This window comes from Amblyraja radiata, chromosome 17, assembly GCF_010909765.2.
Source record: "Amblyraja radiata isolate CabotCenter1 chromosome 17, sAmbRad1.1.pri, whole genome shotgun sequence".
NCBI classification, from domain to species: domain Eukaryota; kingdom Metazoa; phylum Chordata; class Chondrichthyes; order Rajiformes; family Rajidae; genus Amblyraja; species Amblyraja radiata.
This window is the reverse complement of record NC_045972.1, coordinates 30,670,315-30,692,319: the sequence shown is the minus strand read 5'-3', so window position 1 is coordinate 30,692,319 and position 22,005 is coordinate 30,670,315. Positions and strand designations below refer to the sequence as shown.

At 43.8% G+C, this 22,005-nt stretch overlaps 1 protein-coding gene across 1 annotated transcript in view; it reads right to left on the bottom strand.

The window, feature by feature from the left end:
- The window catches only part of fcsk (fucose kinase), a 147,644-nt gene that overhangs the window by 96,164 nt on the left and 29,475 nt on the right, over positions 1-22,005 (bottom strand). Inside the window, exon 4 of the mRNA XM_033036003.1 lies at positions 14,869-15,020. Within this exon, the coding sequence (XP_032891894.1) occupies positions 14,869-15,020 (152 nt within the window). The remainder of the gene's footprint in view (positions 1-14,868; positions 15,021-22,005) is intronic.

Below are 22,005 nucleotides of genomic sequence, written 5' to 3'. Positions count from 1 at the left end.
AGGTCAGGCAGCATCTTTGGAGAACATGGGTAGGTGACGTTTTGGGTTGGACCCTTCTTCAGACTGATTTTGGGGGGGAGGGGGTGGGGGAAAAGGTGGAAGAGGAGGGGCAGGAAAAAGCCTGGCAAGTAATAGGGGGACACGGGTGGGTGGGGGTGGTGGAGGGTGAGGTGGGGATGGGAGGGGTTGATAGGCAGATGGTTGCACAAACACCAGACATGAAAATATAGAATGCGAGACAAAAGGATTGAAGATTGTAGGTGGAAGCAGAAGGTGAGAGGAGAAATAGAAGCATCCAAGTAAAGCACAGGGAAGAGGGGGGGGTAAATATTGGATGGAGGAAGAAGAGAGGTGTTGTTGTGTAGTTAGTTCAAATTGGTTAGAATAAAGTTAGTTAGACTTCAACGCTCAGATTGTTGGGTTGTAAGCTACCCAAACAGAATTAGGTGCTGTTACTCCAGTTTGTGAGTCGCCTCACTTTGGTTATGGAGGAGGCCCCGGACAGAAAAGTCAGTATGGGATTGGGAAGGCAAGTTAAAATGGTTGGCAGCCGGGTGATCTAGTAGGCCTTGGCTGACCGAGAGCAACTGTTTGGTGAAATGTTCTTGGGTAGCTTACAGCCCAATGGTATGAACATTGAATGCTCCAATTTTAGGTAATTATGATGCAGGAACCCACCCTCCCCTCCTTCTTCCCTTGCCCTTCCTTAGTTCTATGTTATCCCACCTGCACATCTTTGGAATGTGGGAGTAAACCAGAACACTCGAAGGAACTTGTGTGGCCATAGGGTGAACGTACAAACTCCACACAGACAGCACCCATAGATGGGATTAACCCGGGTCTCTTGCACTGTGAGGCAGCAACACTACCGCTGCACCATCATGCAGACCTTTACTTATTTTACCTTAATTGAGACGAGCTTTTAGTCCATATTTATTGAATTATTTAAATAAAATACCGGCTGAAATGATTGGATTCTTGGTTCTGGATCAATAGTCTTGAACTTGGGCAGCTACTCCAGAATAGTTAGTCCAGCAAGAGTCTGCTCCATTTGAGCCCTCCCATTGCATCAAAAATCCACTGCCTCTCCGACCTTCACCGTCTTCCTGGCCGAATCCAGGACCGGAACACCGAAACTAACCTGACTGCCGACTCTCACCACCTCCCTGGGGCTGCCGCTGTCCTGGGGAGTTCAGTCTCCCCGGGGCCACTAATTTCACTGCAGCCGACCCGTATCTCTACTCCACCCCCCCACAGGCCTCTACCAGCGATTCCGCCGACCCTCACCTTGTCACCACCCACCAGTGGGCTGGAGCCATTGCCTCACCTGAGTTCCAGGCTCAGCACCAGACCTACAACCTCCACGATGCAGTCTCCAACAGCACGTGGTCTAACTCTGTTGGGTCCTACTGCTCCCCCACTCCTATAGGGAACCTCAGTTGTGATGGGTCTTCCCCTTCCCCTTTTAACCAGGTTACCTCGACCACACCCCCCCACGAATACAATAGTTCTCACGCTCCCCCTCCTCTCGGAACACCCACCATCTCCCCCCCCCCCCCAACCAGGTCTTGCCTCGGCCTTTGCCTACTCCCAGGCCCTCCTCTGACCCCAACCACCACTCTTGTCGTGTCTTCACCATCCCCCATGACCTTCCCCCTTTCTGATACTGAACGGTCTGTCCTCAGCAGAGGCCTCGCCTTCGTTCCCCTCCGCCCCAAACTCAACGAGTTCCGGGTCCGCCACGACGTTGAGCTTTCCTTCCTCCGCCCCCGTGCCTTTTTCCCCCATGAGAAGGAGTCCTCAGCACCCAGTGATGACCCCTTCTCCTGTCTCCACCGGTCCCCCAATCTTGGACTCCCCAGGATGGCCTTCTACCCTTTATACCTCTTTATTTCTAACTGCCGGCGTGACATCAACCATCTCAACTTTTTAACTCCCTTTACCTACTCCAACCTCTCCCCCTCTGAACGTACAGCCCTCCGCTCACTCTGCAGCAACATTGACATTATAATCGAACCCGCCGACATGGGAGGTGCTGTGGTAGTCTGGCGCGCTGACCGCTGGCTGCGGCCAGGCGACAACTCTTAGACACTTATTCCTACTTATCCTTGGACTATGATCCCACAGATGAGCACCAGGCCTTAATCACAAACACCATTACTGATTTAATCACGTGGCTGTTTGCCTTCACAGCCTCCAACCTTATCGTTTCCCAGCCCCGCACAGCCCGTTTTTACCTTCTCCCCAAAATCCACAAATACAACTGCCCTGGCAGACCCATTGTTTCTGCCTGCTCCTGTCCCACGGAAATGATTTCCACGTACCTCGACTCCATCCTATCCCCCCTGGTCCAATCTCTCCCGACCTAAGTCCTTGCATGCCCTTCGTCTCTTTAATAACTTCCGCTTCCCGAGCCCCACTCCCTTATCTTTACTATGGACGTTCAGTCAGTCTACACCTTCATCCTCCATCAGGAAGGCCTTAAAGCCCTCCGTTTCTTCCTCGACTGCAGAACCATCCAATTTCCCTCTACTAACTCTCTACTCCGCCTACTCTGGTCCTCACCCTCAACAACTTCCCCTTTGACTCCTCCCGCTTCCTCCAAGGCGTAGCAATGGGCACCCACATGGGCCCCAACTATGCCGCCTCTTTGTAGGTATGTTGAACAAACCCTTTGCCAGGCGTACACTGGCCCTATCCCCGAACTCTATCTTTGTTACATTGATGACTGCATCGGTGCTACCTCCTGCACCCATGCAAAACTCATGGACAATCATCTTCACCACCAATTTTCATCCTGCACTCAAATTTATTTGGATCATCTCCGACACTTCCTTCCCCTTTCTTGATCTCACTGTCTCCATCACAAGAAATAGACTATCGACTGACGTCTATTACAAACCCACTGACTCCCACAACTATCTCGACTACACTTCTTCCCACCTTGCTTTCTGCAAAGACTCTGTCCCCTACTCCTAATTCCTCCATCTATGCCGCGTCTGAAGACAATTCCGTTGCTGGTACCGGTGGCCGGTTGACGTAGGTTGATGTTGGTAGTCGCCGATGGAATTCACCGAAGTCATCACCTGGTGACAACCTATGATAGCACCTACGACAGGAGAAGACAAGCTACGTCAAGCCAAGTCACCGAAAGGTTTTGAACATTACAAAATCCAGCAACAACAAGAAAAAAGTTACGACTTTTTAGGCGACTTGAGGAGACAACTCACGACCATACAGGCGTCACCCCGCAACCATGTGGCGACAGCCTTATCGCCTGTGGTCGCCGAAAAAATCATTTAAATGGGACAGGCCCTGTATGGTAGTTCCAATTAAATAGATCATAGAGATTTTGTTTCATCCAATTTAATGGAAAAATCTCCTTCAAACGACACCAGATAACAAGCAGCCAGAAGATTTGCAAATGTTCAGTGAAATCAGTTTCAATCACTAGAGGTGGATTAAATTGTACGGATTACTGTAATGACTCTCTCTTCAAAGGTTGGAGTCAATTATCTTCATTCTATCAAAGCTCCACCATAACAAAGAGCCAAGAACTGTCAAAGTACGGTTCACAAATGGATCACTGGAACAGGGTTTCAAAATATTTTCAGTTAAGGTGCACAAAAAGTTAAACAAAAGAGAAACTTAATTACATTCTGATGTAAATATAGATCAAAACGAAAATATTCTGTAAACATAAGGACCCAGTGTCTAACTTTAATATAGTGAATGGTATAGGCCCATTACGGTACTTCTGCTCTCTAACTTGCTTAAAGTCTAGATTTGGCCAAATCCTCATCACCTATATCTTGAAGATGATCTAATCTATTAAGAAAGAAGTATATCTGTGTAATTTCCTGAACAGAATTATGCAGTTTCACTTTAGTTACTCTTTTTGCATCAGTTTTGCACCTTCAAATGCCTATATCTACACATTTCTATAGTAACCTATAACTACATAATCTTGATAATGGTTAGCACTACCTTACAGATCAATAAAATTAAAAACTGAGGGGTTCAGGTTATGGCGAGTAATAATGCTTTTGGATTTATTCTAATATTAACAGCCATCAAATTACACTCCCTGTGTATTGTCTTTACCTTTCTTACTCTCTGAATCATAGATGCCAATAATTATACTTGCTTCTTTAGATTTAGAGTCTGGAAAAAATAAATAAAAAGGCAAGAAAAATGGCTTCTTCTTTTTGAACTAGCAGCATCGTTTCTCCCACTTATTCCACTGCTACACAATAATATGGCGTGAATAAACTTACTACATATACTTTAATGTTTTATGGTATTGATTTTAGACATCAGAAACATGATAAAAAATGTGACATGACGTGGGTGAAGAAGAGAAGTAATGGAACTTGAAATAGTTTCAGCATTTGCTTTGCGTGCAGGGGCGGAAATCCCGGGGGGGGGGGGACAGGGGGATGGGGGGGGGGGGAACACGCCCCCCCCCCCATGTTTTGAGAGGCGGAGGACGATTCCCCCCCCCCCCCATGTTTTGTAATCCGTATTTTAAAACTCGGTAAAATAAAGCTATTAAAAATCTCCGCTTTCCGCGAGACAGTAAGGGTGGGACTGATGATTGAGGGCGCCAATTGGACGAGAGAGACGTCGGTCAGCAGGCGGGGGGGGGGGAGGGGACGGGACGGGGACCCATGATGATTCAGCGCGATGATTGGGGAAAGGAGGTGTCGGTCAGAGGCGGAAGTAGGGGGACTGAGGATAGAGCACGGTGATTGGAGGAGGGAGTCATCTGTGGAGCAAAGATCATAGAGCGGGGTTTGAATTGGCCCATTCGCGGGGCTTTTCATCGGCCAGCCGCAGGATCTTCCACTGCTCCGCGATCAAATTGCTGCGTCGAGGCGATTGAGGCTCCCGATGTTGAAGCCCCCACGAACGGGCCGATTGAAGCCCCACGATTCGGGGCGGACGAAGCTGCTGTTGCTGGAGTTGAGTCGGTCTCCAACCAGGTCAGCTTTTCCGCCCCTGCACGCAAAGCAAATGCTGAAACTATTTCAAGTTCCATCACAACCATGTTACCGTCCACAGGGCTCACAGCCGAAGCCTCGCGTGCGTGCGCATGGGCGCATGGCCTCCAAGAAATTGTGTCCCCCCCATGTTTTGAGAGCAATTTCCGTTCTTGTTTGCGTGGTTTGAGTGAAAATGCAATCAAGCAGGTGGAGGATGTTACAGATAATATGAAAAGCGGCAAATGTAAAATGGGAAATAGTGACAAGAGTAAGAAGTGGAAATGAGTAAACATGGAAAGATGCATACAGGCAAGAATTTTTTTTTAAATCTAGATTTAATTATTTGTTGTACATCACTCACCTTAGATCAGTATGCTACAATCTTGACCAGAAAACAAACTGCTGGAGGAACTACTGGTCAGGCAGCATCGGTGGAGGAATTGAACAGATGACATTTTGCATCGGGACCTTTCTTCGTCTGTAGAAGGATCACAACCCAAAACTTCATCTGTCTATTCCCTCTGCAGATGCTGCCTGTAGTTCCTGTGGCACTTTTTATATCTTAAGATGTTAGCCAGTCTAGCAACTAAAAAGGGATGGATCAGTTGTCACAACTAAATTTTTCTTCCTTGTAGTCATACAGAATGGAAACGTGTCCTTCGGCCCAATTTGCCCATGCTGTCAGGATGCCTTATGACAGGATGACTAGTCCCTCCTACCCGTGTTTGCCCATACCCCTCTAAACATTTCTTATCTATGTTTCTGTCCAAATGTCCTAATTGTTATTATAGTACCTGCCTCAAGCACTGCCTTTGGCAGCTCATTCCATATACCCACCAAGCTCTGTGAAAAAGTTGCCCCTCGGGTTCCTATTCAATCTTTCCCCTTGCACCTTATATCTATGTCCTCTGGTTATTGATTCCCCTTCTCTGAGTAAAAGACTGTGCATTCACCCTATCTATTCTCATAATTGTATTCACTTTTATAAGATCACCCCTCAGCCTCCTGTGTTCCAAGGAACAAAGTCCCAGCCTGCGCAGCCTCTCCTTATAGTTCTGGCACTCAAGTCCTGGAAATATCCTTGTCAATCTCTGCACATTTTCCACTTAATACCATCCTCCCATAGAAGGGTGACCAAAACTGAACATGATAATCCTAATATCCGATATTAGGATAATCCGACATACACTACAAACCAACTGACTCACATGGCTATCTGGACTACACGTCTTCCCACCCTGCCCCCTGTAAAGACTCTATCCCGTACTCCCAATTCCTCCGACTACGCCGCATCTGTTCCCAGGATGAGACGTTCCACACCAGGGCATCGGAAATGTCCTCGTTCTTCAGGGAACGGGGATTCCCCTCCGCCACCATAGATGAGGCTCGCACCAGGGTCTCATCCATACCCCGCAACACTGCTCTCTCTCCCTATCCCCGCACTCGCAACAAGGGCAGAGTCCCCCTAGTCCTCACCTTTCACCCCACCAGCCGGCAAATACAACACACAATCCTCCGCCATTTCCGCCACCTCCAACGTGACCCCACCACTCGCCACATCTTCCCATCTCCCCCTATGTCTGCCTTCCGCAAAGACCACTCCCTCCGCAACTCCCTTGTCAATTCTTCCCTTCCCTCCCGTACCACCCCCTCCCCGGGCACTTTCCGTTGCAACCGCAAGAAATGCAACACCTGTCCCTTCACCTCCCCCCTCGACTCCATTCAAGGACCCAAGCAGTCGTTCCAGGTGCGACAAAGGTTCACCTGTATATCCTCCAACCTCATCTACTGCATCCGCTGCTCTAGATGTCAGCTGATTTACATCGGGGAGACTAAGCGGAGGTTGGGCGATCGTTTCGCCGAACACCTCCGCTCAGTCCGCAATAACCTACCTGAACTCCCGGTGGCTCAGCACTTCAACTCCCCCTCCTATTCCCAATCCGACCTCTCTGTCCTGGGTCTCCTCCATTGCCAGAGTGAGCAACACCGGAAATTGGAGGAATAGCACCTCATATTCCGCCTGGGTTGCTTGCGTCCGGATGGCATGAACGTTGAATTCTCCCAGTTTTGCTAGCCCTTGCTGTCTCCTCCCCTTCCTTAACCCTCGAGCTGTCTCCTCCCATCCCCCCGCCCTCGGGCTCCTCCTCCTCCCTTTTTCCTTCCTTCTCCCCCCCACCCCCCATCAGTCTGAAGAAGGGTTTCGGCCCGAAACGTCGCCTATTTCCTTCGCTCCATAGATGCTGCTGCACCCGCTGAGTTTCTCCAGCATTTTTGTGTACCTATGATAATCCTAATGCTGCCTCGCCTGCCTTTCATATTTGAGATACTACTGTGTGCCAAGCTGATTATAGCAGATTACTGCACAGTGATCAGGTGAAAATATCAGACTTTGTCGCAGTTTTTGGTTAAGAAAAAAAATGGTAACTTTTCCTTAACCAAAAAGCCTGGTGAAATTGACTGCCCACATGTTTTCACCAAATGCAAAAAGGAGTTGGAATTATTGGGCTGGAACAACAGTTGATGTTAATATCCATACTATTGTCCGTGATTACCATTTTGAAAAGGGATTAGATATTGCAGAATTCTTTGAGTGTGTAACCAGGAAAGATTTTAGAAACTGCATGTGGATGGTCCTACAAGAGACACAACCCCACTTGACCTCCTCTTGGGAGAGAAGGCTAGGCAAGTAGATAGTGGTGGTGCACTTTGGGGCCAGTGGTGTGCTGCAGGGATCAGCATTATGTCCGCAGTCGATGATCATCCGCATCAATGATTTGGATGTAATTGTCGGTGGAATGATTAGCAAGTTTGCAAATAAGCCCACAATTGATCGCAGAGTGGACAGTGAGGAAGGTTGTCCAAGGTTAGATTGCACTTGGAATATTGTTCTGGTCACCACCCTACAGGAAGCGAGGGACCAAAACCTAATCACAAGGACGTTGCCTGGACTGGATGGCGAGTTATAATGAGAGATTTGATGGGCTAGGACTATTTTTCCTGGAGCAAAGAAGGCCGAAGGTTTATATAATTACAAGGGGCTGAGATAGGGTAGGCTGTCACTGACTTTTTAAGGAGTAGGTGTCTAAATCCAGAGGTGATTAGAGGCAAGTTTTAACACTGGTATATGGAATGATCTGCCAGAGGAAGTGGTAGAGGCGGGTGCAATTTCATTGATCAAAACACAATTTGAACAAGTGTATGGAGGGGAAAGATTTCAAGAAAATGGCCCAAACACAGACAAATGGGATTAGCTGATTGACATCTTGGCCGACATGGACAAGTAAGCTAAAGGGGTCTGCTTCCATGCTATATAACTGAATTTATAAATGTGACTAATTCAAGCAACTATGCCCCAACATTAAGCAAAAGGATACAGAGAAAATCACAAATGGAACGCAATTTTAACAAGACTGCTGCAACAGGATTATCAATGTGGCAGTAACCTTGTGCTGTTGTTGCAATGTATTTGGTGAAATAATAAAAGCTGTATTTCATTGAAATTGTTCAGGTTTCTGGGACAGAATTTGAGATGGACTTTTTTTTAAGTTCCTTCTCACAAAGGATACTTTATTTCACATGCCACGGTTTATGAAAGATGCGTCTTGATATTGCTGTGACACATTTCACAACCAGTTATCAACATGGAAGTGATGAATATCCTCCAACTGATGACACTGCCATTCCCGATATACATCTAGCTATCTATGAACATCTTGTTGCAATTTAATGCTTTACTTACATTATTTGTAATGCTGTCTATTTGTGCCCTGAGTATCCTGGAACATTTTCTTATTCTTGGCTCTCAGGTTTTGTTCTTCTTTGCATCTTACACAGGTTCTCTGCAAGCCTTTCTGAAAGATTTTTAGTTTTATGTTGTTCCTTTGTTTTAGTCATTATGGATTTTCTTTGGCAAGGTGAATTTTTATTCCTTTGGGGCACGATTTGCTTCTGCATCATATTATATTCTCTTTCAACACCTCAGTCTCCATTTCACTGCATGGAAATCGCTCTTGCTCAAATCCAGGACTTTAATGTCCATTGCATGTTTTTCTTTTGAAGGCTACATTGAACTTGACATCCATTTCAGGACATTTAATAATAATAATAAATTTTATATTTAATGGGCGCCTTTCATACAAAATCTCAAGGACACCTTACATAGTAAACATATAATCGGAATATAACAATAAGGACATCACAGAGACACAAATTAAAAACAGGATTCAATCCAAAAACAGAAAATCAAAAACACAGTGTGAAGAGGGAGCAGCGGCAACCAAATCGTGCCAGCGTCCACTCTCTCTTCATGGCAGCCATCTTGGACACAGACCTACAAGACTACAAATAGACAAAAAAAAAAAATCATCCCCCCACAGTGGATAACACTGTGGGGGAAGGCACAATGTCCAGTCCCCACCCCATGTTCACCCCAAAGTCAGGCCTATTGAGGCCACCGCAATTGCCTCTACGGAGGCCCGATGTCCCTGGCCGTTCTCACCGGGTGGTCTTGCCCCGGCGTCGGGAGAGTCCTCTAGGCGGCTGGGCCACCTGGAACGGCCGCTTCCTGGTTGGAGCCCGCGGCTGCCGAAGCCGACAAGGCCGCGCCGGTTTGGAGCTCCCAGGCTCCCGTTGTTGAAGTCGGCGCCGCCTCTACGCTCCGCAAACCCGCAGCCCGGAGTTGTTGCTCTCGGCGGTCCAGCTCGCCAGAGCTCCAGCGCGTCGCCCCAGGCAAGGGATCGCCCGCTCCACTCCGCTCCGCTCCAGCGCTCCGATGCTGTGCCGCCGCCGAGGCCGAGGTGCTGGGCGGTTCCCGCCAGGAAACGGCGCTCCAAGCCCGCAGGTAGGCCACGAGGACGGATCGACGGGCAGCCCGGAGAAGAAGCTGCCTCACCGACCAGGTAGGGACCTAGAAATAAAGTTGAGACCTACCCCCCCACATTAAAAAGTCCATATCCCCAACAAACGAAAAACAGGACTCACTAAAAACTATTAAAAAAAACGAATTAAAACGGACAGCTGCTGGCTAGCAGCCGTTCACCAAGATGGCTCCTCCTCCTCATTTGATCAAGATTATTCAGCATCTCGATAATATTTTCAACATGTCCGTGAAGGACATCAACTAAATTATTTTTGAAGCATAGCCAATGGTACAAAGACATTTAGTTCATGTTAAAATGCCCACTTAAGTGGTCCTGCAAGCCACTCTGTTAAACCTTCATAGCTGTTCAAACAGTAAAAGAATAATACCCAAAAAAACCCACAAGTGCTGGAGTGTCTCAGTGGGTCTGGCAGCACCTCCCTGGAGAACATGGACGGGTAATCTTTCAAGTCGGGTCTCTTCTTCAGATTGATTGTTGGCAGGGGGGGGGGTGGTGTGGTTGATAGGCAGATGGTTGGTCAGAGACCAGAGATGAAAAAAAGGAGCAAGACATTAGGATTGAAGAGTTGTGAATTGTGAAGTCAGAGGAAGGAATGTAAGGGGAGGGGGGGGGGGGGGGGGGGGGGGGGGGGAGAGAAATGGAGGTGAGTGGGGTAGACAGAGAAGACCGACTCCCACAGTTATCTGGATTACCCTTGCCTCCTACCCTGCAAAGACACTATCACCTACTCTCAATGCCTCCTTCTCTGCCACCTTCTCACAGGATAAGGCTTTCAATTCTAGGGCATCCAAGATGTCATCTTTCTTCCCTCACTCATGTCTTCTGTCTTGTATTTCTGCTCTTGCTCCCCATCACCCAAGATGGAACAAGGATAGAGTTTCCCTGGTCCTCTCCTTTCACCTCATCATCCTCTGCATCCAACACCTCATTCTTGGACATTGTTGTCACCTCCAACATGATCCCACCGCCAGTCATATCTTCCCATTTCCACCCCTTAATCCCTTCCATGGAGATCCCATTGCCATAAAATCTCCATTTGATCACCATCTATTCCTCCCACATCACTCAACTGATGAATGTTCTCCTCCATCTTTTATAACACTTGGATGAAACAAAGTAGTAAAGGCAGAGAGTACTCTGCATGTGGAATTCACTGCCCATCAAGGTTAAGAAAATTGAGCAAGTCCCCAAAGATGCAACCAATTTCTACAAATGCACCATAGAAAGTATGCTATTTGGGTGCGTCATAGTTTGGTATAGCAACTACTCTTCGCACGACTGCAAATAATGCAGGTAATTGTGGATGTCGCCCAATCACTCACACAAACCAGCCCCTCCTCTCAACCCCCACCATTGACTCAATCTATATTTCATGTTGGCTTGGGAATGCTGCCAACATCCCCATCCATCCAGACTTCCAAACTCTCCTCTGTATGTGCAGGCTGTCCATTAATTAGGCATTTGAAAACCTGGGGAGGACCTATACTTAGTAGGATTGAATTAAATAAACTCTTGATAAATGAACTATGGAGAAGTGGACTGCAAGGATGGAGAGGCTAATTTTTTTGTTGTTGAAAATAGAATGATGATAAAATATAAAGTCATGGATATATTATGTTTGGGTGGCGACGCATGAATAGTAACAATGAACCCCAAATCCAGAAAGGGAAGTTCTGTGGAGGCATAAGAAATTGAAGAAGCTAGGATCTTAGCACAACACCAAATACTCTTGTACAAATATATCTTTAAGTATTTATGAATCCAACTTCTTCAAGCTTGTAAAAGTATTTGTTGAGATTTGACTATTTGATTTAGCAACTACTTGGCCAAATGACTGGATAAATTATTTTAATAATCAGTACAAAAAAAAAAATCCCTATCACCCATTCCCTCAACTCAAAGAGATTTACTATTCTATTGAAGGTATCGAACTTCTTTCTGATGGACAATCCACTAGCATAAATAGAACTCAAGTAGTTATTCATTACATGTTATTCATTCATTCATTACATTACTGTGTGAATCAACAATGTTCCTTGCTTACATTCATGGAATGAGGGGGCATCAGTACCAACCATGTTCCTCTGCTCATCTCACATACATGCACATGGATGAATCATCCAAGAAGTAATCAAGAAAGATTCAAAATAGGATATATATATATATATATATATATATATATATTTATTTATTTATTTAAATACAGGTCCGAGGAATTCACCAAGGAGAAAGATAACACATTTCAGAGAAGATGCCCATGCAGCACCAAACTCCATTTCGAAGATGATACTTGTGCATTTCATGCAGGAAGCAATTAGAGATTTTAAGGCCTTACTGGCAGCTCGGGCACTAAAATATTAATTTGCAACTCCATCACCTATGGGAATCTATTATAATTAAATTGCTCAACATTGATTTAATTCATTTGTCCGTGTGAGTACGTGCAAGTGGTACTCAATGATGCTAATGGACACTACTGCTTACTGCCTTTGCCAAGTAGAACAGAGGGATAGACACCGGTTAAGTCATATGTGAATAATACAGACCAGCTATTGTGAGAGAATGTATATGAAATGGCAACATCTGCATGGGTGCATATCAATCAATTCATTCCTGAGAAATTAATGAAGCTCTGACACCCAGGTGAGCAACGCCAGTGCATTTTCCCCAATGTAATAGAACCAATTATTAACAGTATTCCTCACCACCTTTTGAATCTCTCTGAACAAGTTCTATACATTATCATAGACATTTAATTGAATGGACATTCCTGATTTATAAAGGGAATACCCAATTAGCAAGAACCCCTACCAGGGTGCAGATGAAGAGTTAATTGGTGGCACAAAAATATATCTAATATCAATACCGTGAGATCTTACCACATGTCCATCTGTATCATTCAACTGAGATTGTGGATTACAATAACAAGGTAGGAGTCAAACTGAATCTAATCCCGGGCATGAGTCAACATTCTTGACCTCTGTTTCAAGTTGCTGACAAATATTTATTCCTCACACAAGAACTGTCGATTAACAACAAACCAGGTTCTAAGCCGGGGAACTAAAGGTCAAATTGTCTGAGACTGCCATCCTAATACCTCCAACAAACATATTTTGCCCATTTCCACATTCTGAAGATACCGTATATTGGAAGAGAGCCAAGTACACTCCATCACAGCAACATCTTCTCCTTGCCATGATATTTTCCCGGGAGGCTGAAGGAGATGTAGTGCTTGCTCTTTTAACTTTTGCTTCCCACTATCCAAAACCCCAAACACGTTTTCCACTGATTTATATGCACTTCTTCCAATTCAATTTATCGCATTTGTTGTTCATGATTCATTTCTGCAATGTGGAATATTCTGTTCAGTCCACAAATGTGGCCCCAGAGGTTCGAGTCACTTGTCACTCCCATTCCTATGTCCCTGTCCTCAATTTGTACAATGTTTCAATAAAGTTATTCATAAGTTTCAAGAAAAGCACTCAATTAGGTACTTAACGTCTGCCAGAATCAACATTGCATTTTATATCTTCAGGATGCTGAAAGGGGCAAAATATGTTTGTTGGGAGGCATTAGGAAGACAGTCTCAGACTATTTGGCTTCTCACAGTATTTGGTTCCCAGGCTCAGATTCTGGTTTGCTGTTAGTTAACTGTTCTTGTTTGAGGGACAAGTATAAGTTAGGAACCTGAAACGGAGCCAAGAGTTACCTATCACATATGTCTTGGATTAAATTTAGATAATGAACCTGCTATTCTCATTGCTCCTTCTCCCAATTAATTTTTGTTTCTTTACGCGGTACATTCAAGATTCAAGAGAGTTTATTGTCATGTACATTATCAGGCTTTTTTTAAATTCACCGTGATCCTTTTAGTTACTTAATCTTGCCTGCATTTCCCCATTATAGAACTTGTTTTCCTTTTTATTCCATTTTAATATAATTATTTCTTTAACCTCTCAAAATTCTACTACAAAGTCGCAGACTTGAAAAATTAATCAAAATCAAACAAGTGCAGGTGTTGGTAATCAGACATTTACATAGAAACATAGAAAATAGGTGCAGGAGTAGGCCATTCGACCCTTTGAGCCTTTCTGCCCTTTAAAATAATAGTTGCTGGAAACACTCAGCACTCTGTAGAGAGAGATGGAATTTCATAAGGTTGACATCGTACAAGCCAGTTCTGAGGAAGTGCCATTGGCCTGAATGCTTAACTCTGCACCTCTTTCCACAGGATGTTGCCTGTCTAGAAAAATTAACCATTTCTCTCTCAGCAAATGCTGCCTGGCCTACTACACACTAATGCCCCTGTCCCACTTAGGAAACCTGAACGGATACCTCTGGAGACTTTGCGCCCCACCCAAGGTTTCCGTGCAACCGACAAAAACCTCCAGGAACCTCCGGGAACCGCACGGAAACCTTGGGCCGGGCGCAAAGTCTCCAGAGGTTTCCGTTCAGGTTTCCTAAGTGGGACAGGGGCTTAATAGTATGCTGTTTTTAGTTCAATGTGTGATGTGGTTAATGTGGTATAACACCACAATATCCAAAGCACTTACTGTATAAGCTAACCACGAGGAAGGCAAGCATGTTAGAATTATGAAGGATCCTGATAAAGCAAGTTAGGAGAAGCCATTTCCATTGGGGCAAGGGCTGCTAAAACACAGATTTGAGCTAAGTAGCAAAAGAGCTATTAGGAAAATGAAGGAATGGTTTGTTATTATGGACCGACAATCTGAAATGCACAACCTAATAGGAAAAAAATTGAAGCAAATTCAACGATAACTTTTAAAAAGGTAACACAATAATTACATGTAAAAGGAGAATTTGTTATGACAATAGGGAAAGAGCAAGAACTTGAGACTAACTAGATAATCTTTTAAAGAGCCAATGAAAATAGCTTGCAGTTTAAGTAAAACCCAGTGATTGACTGTTGAAATCTTGCCTTTCATTTATCACCACAGGACTAAGTGTTAAATTAAAGATATGCTAATAGCTAATTAACGCACCGTATATCCTGCCCTGGCACTGAGGTGTTCAGCAGCTACCAACAATGCATTGAGGGTTGCACCTCCACTACCGACATGGGCCTCTGGATCCTCAACGGTAAGAAGGACCACACCAGCAGCAATGGACCCTTTACGCTGCCGGATTTCAAGTTCTGGAGAAATAAAGAGATAGGAAATTAATATGCAAGTGAGATTGGACAAGGCCTCGGTGGTAAGAAAGACAGGGCTCACTTATCTGGCTTTACTTTACTGACATTTATTTTCCTCATCAGACATTAAGTACAAGTCATGACTTTACTGCCTTAAGCCACCGACCATCTTCAAGGCACAGGTTTAGTATTTAACGTAATGGTCTCTAGTTACATGGATAGGTGCAGCTGCACCGGACAGGTTTACAACTTGATACGATCCATGCCAATATATTCCGCCTATTCAGCGTTTATTCACCACCTGAAGCAGTAATTCCCTCCTTCGACCTTTCCTGCCTCCTGTGCATCATCTACAAAGCACATGGCAGCAATTTGATAAGGCTGTTCCAACAGCACCCTCCAGACTCATGCCTCTCACAACATAGAAAGCAATAGGTGCCTGGAATGCCACTGGTTCCACATTTTCCAAGCTACATATATAATCCCATTTACCACCTCTGAAAATAAAAAAAGCTGCAACTGCATCATCATCACTGTTGAAAACATCAACAGGCACGGTGCCTTACAATGCTATGTACAACAGTGATCGCAACTTCTACTGAAGTGTAGATGGCAGTTGGCTCGCTTGGAGCTCATCCGCCCTTTGACAGGTCTTGTTTTTGGTCCTGCTGGGAAACCAGATGGGGAGACGGTTTATCCGAACATGGAGCAGGTAGCACAGGATTACATGGTACCCGTGGCAGTGGGAACTCCCCCCGATCTGACCCATTACTATTTACTATTAAAACAAAAAGTGCTGGAAACACTCAGAAGGTGAGGTACCTTTCAGCTCTATACCCTGCATCGAAAGTTCTGATGTTATGTTTCACACCTGAAACTGCTTCTATTTCTAGTTTTTATTGCTGACTGACCTGTCAATATATACTGTCTTATCACATTTCTTTCATCACTGCAGGAAAATCCTGGAACTCTTTTGCCAACAGCATGTATGTTCAGCACATGGATTGCAGTAGCTCAAGGCTGTCTCTCTCAAAGGCATAAAGTGCCTGCCCTGCCTTTCACTCATGTTACACCAATAAATAAACAAATCTGTGGTGGCTGAAAAAGAATTTACACAACAAAGTCACTGCTTGAGTTCAAACATATTTTAAATAATTGTCTCTCCAACCACTTAATGTACTGCTGTCACAGTTTTAAATAACAGTGATATGAATGATTATAAAGTGTGCAATCAGAATAGAAAGACCTTGTATTTTCACAGTGCTGTGATGAAATACAACAACTTTATTTACTAAATTAATTCCTGCTAGTTACAGCACATACAAACATGAGAGATATTTTTCTCGGGATATCTCCAGGATCATCAAGAAATCTTCATTGATACTTCAATGCAGGCAGGCTGCTGCATTGACCGAGTTGCAGTCTTTCCTCAGGAGAGTTGTGAGCTTTGAGTGGAATTCTTTATTCCAGGGAGTTTTTCAGTACTGAAAGAGCAGAATTTTATACTAAACGGAAAGTGAAAGATTTAGGGGATCAGGGGAGGAAGTGAAGCAGAGACCAATAATTGCTTCAGGCCTGCTCTTATTGAAGATCAGAGCATGTGCGGGGGCAGGAGGAGATGCAACACCTATCCCTACACCTCCTCTTTCACTATTATTGAGGGAGCCGAGCAACACTTCCAGGTGAGACAGAGATTTGTGTGCACCTCAAACGTTGTCTACTGCATTCACTGCTGACAACGTGGCATCCTTTACATCTGCAAGACCAAGCATGGACCATTTAGTTGAACACTTGCGCTGTCCACCAGGTCCTGCTGCATCTCCAAATTGCAAACCATTTTAACTCCTTCGCATTTCCCATACCGACATTCACGTATCTATCCTAGGCCTCCTCCATTGCCTGAGGGAAGTCACATGCAAACTGGAGGAACAGCACCTCATATTTCACATGGGTAATTTACAACCCAATGGTACAAACATTTAATTCTCCAATTTCAATCTCCATCATAACCCCCCCCCCCCCCCCCCTCCCCAGTGCAATCCCATTTCTCGCACCATCTCCCAAACCCCTGCCCCCAGTCACCCTGCTCCTTTCACCTCCTTTGTACACTCATCTCTCTTCCTCAATTCCCTTTTATTCCCCGTCTTTCCCTTCCCCCCACTTCCTTCAACCCACATCCCTCCCTGTACCATTATATTTCACTCCTCATCTCTTCTCCTCTTTAACAGATTCCTTTTTACCCCAAACCTTTGGCATCTATATTGATCTGCCAATCAAACCTCCCTCAATTATGTCTACCTATAACTTACCAGGCTTTTCCCAACCTACCTCTCTTTTCCGGCTTTCCGCCCCCCTACACCAATTTATATGAAGAAAGCTCCCAACCTAAATCATTGCCTGTCCATTCCCTACCCAGATGTTGCCTGTCCCTCTGAGATTCTCCAGCACTTTGTACTTTTTTTGCTCATGATTCCAACATCTGCGATTTCTTGTTGTTCTGCTTTCTTAAAATATCCAAGGTAAAAACCCAAAAATTACAAATAGTGGTTCTAACCATATCTATTTTTGTTCAATGCTTAGCTATGAAATACCGTATTATGACCACAAAATATAAAACAGAAGTAGACCATTTAGCCATTGGGGTGGAAAAATGTTTAAAATTTGAATTGCATATTTGAGTTTCTCATCACATGATTTCTTCGTTCAGTATGAGGAAGGGTCTCGACCCGAAACGTCACCCATTCCTTCTCTCCATAGATGCTGCCTCACCCGCTGAGTTAATCCAGCATTTTGTGTCTACATGCTGGATTAACTCAGCGGGTGAGGCAGCATCTACAAAGTAAACCCAGATAAAATTTGATAAGATGAGGCCACACGTAAATTGCTAAGCATCTTCATTTCACAGCATTGAACATATTGGGTTATAATTACAGAAGTTCAATCAGCATGACATGACTTTGTAATAAAATACAAAGTAATGAATATCCAATGAATGTGTTGTTTAGTTTGATATAATTCATGTAATCAATGCAATGGGCAGCCTTAACAATGGCTTGCAACAAACCACAGCAGCTATTTATTAAAAAAAATAGATTTATCTTTGCATTATGTATGCAATGGATCCTATCAGCAAATTAATCAAAAAGGACACAAATACAGGATTGCAATGAAAAGAGCATGAGATTTTATTTCCTTGTAGAATGTTTCATCTTGTTGCAGTATATATATATATATATAACTCCACTTCCCAACAATTAGCACAGTGTAAATATAGGACAAAACATTTTGTAGCAAGCTGTAAGGCTATTCAACAGGCCTGAGAGACAGTTCACAAATGGTCAAAGAGATTGAAAGTTAATCTTTTTTCAATTTATTTCGCTCAAACACAAATGTATAAAGAGGAATATCACTTATCCCATCAATGCTCTTTGTCAGGTAAAGGTATTAAGGAATACAAACAAGTAAATTAAGTACACATCAACTGTAATCTCACCAAATGATGGAATAGAGTTGAGGGCATGAATGTTCTTTACCTGTTCCTATGTAACATAGGGTCTATCCACACATGGTGCAACATTGACTCACTCCTTCAGCTGTTCAATCTCCTGGAAGATTCAAAATAAGACGGTCCAGCTGCAAAGCCTTTGGTAACCCTGCAGTAACTCATCCAAGTGTACTTTCTTCTTAGAACCTTGCCTAAGTTGGTATTCTTCAGGTATGAGCTTGAAGAATGAATCAAAGCCAAAACCCAGTTTATTCCCAGCTGCTGTATATACACACACAAGCTCTTTCCAGAGCATATTTACAGTGCACTGAAAATGCAATCCCGTGAACTACCCAACCATGATGCATTTGGCAGACAGGTGAAAACGGAGAATGGAATGGGTGCTGAAGGGTGGGGAGTAAACTTTCACCAAAAGTATTTTTTTCCTTTCATGGAGAAATAGAATGTCCAGTTCAGATATCCCACTCCATCTACCATCATGCAAACACACATGCAGTACCCTTCTGACCCATATAACATAGCTTAGGAGGCCAATATTTGATCTCATGAAACAACCACGTCAGGGGGTGAAATAGAAAGAATTAAATAAGAAATGCAAAAACTAACAACCTAAAACATGGAGTGCACTCTCTGAATTTTCTTTTCTTTTGTTGCCAAATGAAAGATTATAATGCTGGAAACAAAACAGGTAATCTAAGTTCTAACTTAACCATCTGTCACCAACCACAACTGCCTTCATGAATCTGTAGCATATCCAGAAGTGACAGAACAATCTGCTGTATGATCATGTTAAATATTGCCCACATCACCACTCCTGCATTGGCCTATATCCCCCAAACTCTTTCTATCCATATATCTGTCCAAATGTCTTTTAAAAGTCATAATTGTATTTGTAATTGTATCTGGGTGTAACAGGTTGTACTCGGGTCTCGCAATAACATTATGTGGCAACAAAAGGAATATACTGGTAAAAACAAATAGCCTTTGGAATTGTTTGGTTCCTAATCATAATGTAAATCCTTCTTTGAAAGAGCACAACTATTTGTATTTCAAGATTTATATCGAGCATGTCTTTTTATTGGAAAGATATGTCACTGGCCCCAAATGAATGGAAAAATATCATTGTGCAAAGTTGTGCGCTGGTTTCAAAGGTGATGCATCACACAAGAACGTCACACGAACAACTTCAGATTACAGACAAAGATCATAGTCAACAAAAGAAATACGTGCTTAGCTTCTCTGACCTCCATGACAGAGTTTTATTTGCAACACACAAGGATCATTGTTGGGTCCATTGTCCTTTGTCATTTATATTAATGATTTAGATGTGAATGCAGGTACACCACTGATTGTCCGGCACTCTTGGTTCCAGAACCTTGCCTGATTATCAGTTCTGTTGGACCAACAGAGGACACGTAAAAATAACTCAACACACACCTCTGACCCATCAATTATATTCCTCTCGTGTCTCTAGAGCACCATGGACTGCTGGAAACTTAATTATAATAATAAAATTGATTAACCCTTTCGGGACAGAGGCACACTCCCGAAAGGTCGCGTGCCACATGCAATGCCATCTGTGGCCGCCCAGTGAAGTAGTCTGGCGGTTGTGGGATTATCAAGTGTGTGCTCTCGTAAGTTCTTCGGGAATTTTTTGAGGATGTAACTAGGAAAATGGACAAGGGAGAGCCAGTGGGTGTAGTGTACATGACTTTCAGAAAGCATTTGATAAGGTCCCACATAGGAGATTAGTGGGCAAAATTAGAGCACATGGAATTGGGGGTAGAGTACTGACATGGATAGAACATTTGTTGGCAGACAGGAAATAGAGTAGGGATTAACAGGTCCCTTTCAGAAAGGCAGGCAGTGACTAGTGGGGTACCGCTCGGTGCTGAGACCGCAGCTATTTACAATATATATTAATGATTTAGATGAATGGATTAAAAGTAACATTAGCAAATTCGCAGATGACACAAAACTGGGTGGCAGTGTGAACTGTGAGGAGGATGTTTATGAGGATGCAGGTTGACTTGGACAGGTTGGATGAGTGGGCAGATACATGGCAGATGCAGTTTAATGTGGATAAATGGGAGGTTATCCACTTTGGTGGCAAAAACAGGAAGGCAGATTATTATCTGAATGGTGTCAAGTTGGGAAAAGGGGACGTACAACGACATCTGGGGGTTCTTGTCATCAGTCACTGAAAGTAATCATGCAGGTACAGCAGGCAGTGAAGAAAACTGGCCTTCATAACAAGAGGAGTTGAATATAAGAGCAAAGAGTTATTTAATTATAAAATGAATGTAATCTTTCTGTAATAAATTAACCTGCTTGATAAATTGCACAAAAAAGGCACAGGGACATATTTGCTATTTTTATTTCCAAAGCAGATTTATTTATTTTGGCTTCATCTCATTATTTTGGTTATACACCATGATCTAGACTAAAAATATAGGATATGAAACAATGTGAATATTGCGTAAAAACAGAAAAATAACCTGGATGTTTGGAGACCTTCAGTTTCACTACTGAGTGCTGTATTTACGGAAATACCCATATCCACACGCTGTGTTCATTCAGTTCCAACTCTTGAAAATCTCCAGTTTTAATATCTCCACCACCATTAACTACCATGGCCTTAGGTTCAGTAACACTCTCCCCTAATTTCTTTATCCCCGTTTTAGACAGTCTGTATAGCTAACCTTTCAGATGAAACGCATCTACCTTAGTATTTACGTAGCTTAGACAATAGGTGCAGGAGTAGGCCATTCGGCCCTACGAGCCAGCACCGCCATTCAATGTGATCATGGCTGATCATCCCCAATCAGTACCCCGTTCCTGCCTTCTTCCCATATCCCCTGACTCCGCTATTTTTAAGAGCCCTATCTAGCTCTCTCTTGAAAGCATCCAAAGAACCTGCCTCCACCGCCTTCTGAGGCAGAAAATTCCAGACTCACCACTCCCTGTGAGAAAAAGTGTTTCCTCGTCTCCGTTCTAAATGGCTTACTCCTTATTCTTAATATCAAATGTTTTTGATAATAGTCGCAAGACTAAAGTACCACTTAACTACAACTTGTAACAATCTGAAGGAAGGTAAATCGAAGACTAATCACACTGTGGCCAAAGTGCACAACCAAGTTATAAATCAGTAGGCCAAGTTTCTGTTTCTGAAGACTGGTATGGCACATAACATCTGCCTTTCCAAACAATAGATTTGTTGAACTACCCAGTCTAGTATCATGTTGGAAGCTAATATTCTTGGATACCTCTTCCTGTTTTTATTGGCCATGCTCCTCTGTATAATTGCCCCCAAGTGTGTAGGGATTGTGTGTGAAATTGGGATACAATAGAACGAGTGTAAATGGGTGATCAATGGTCGGCATGGACTCTGTGGGCCGAAGGGCCTGTGTCCATGCTGAATCTCCAAACTAAACTGAAAACAGGATAAAGGGACAGCCTTAGATGGGCAGAATTTTCTAAGAA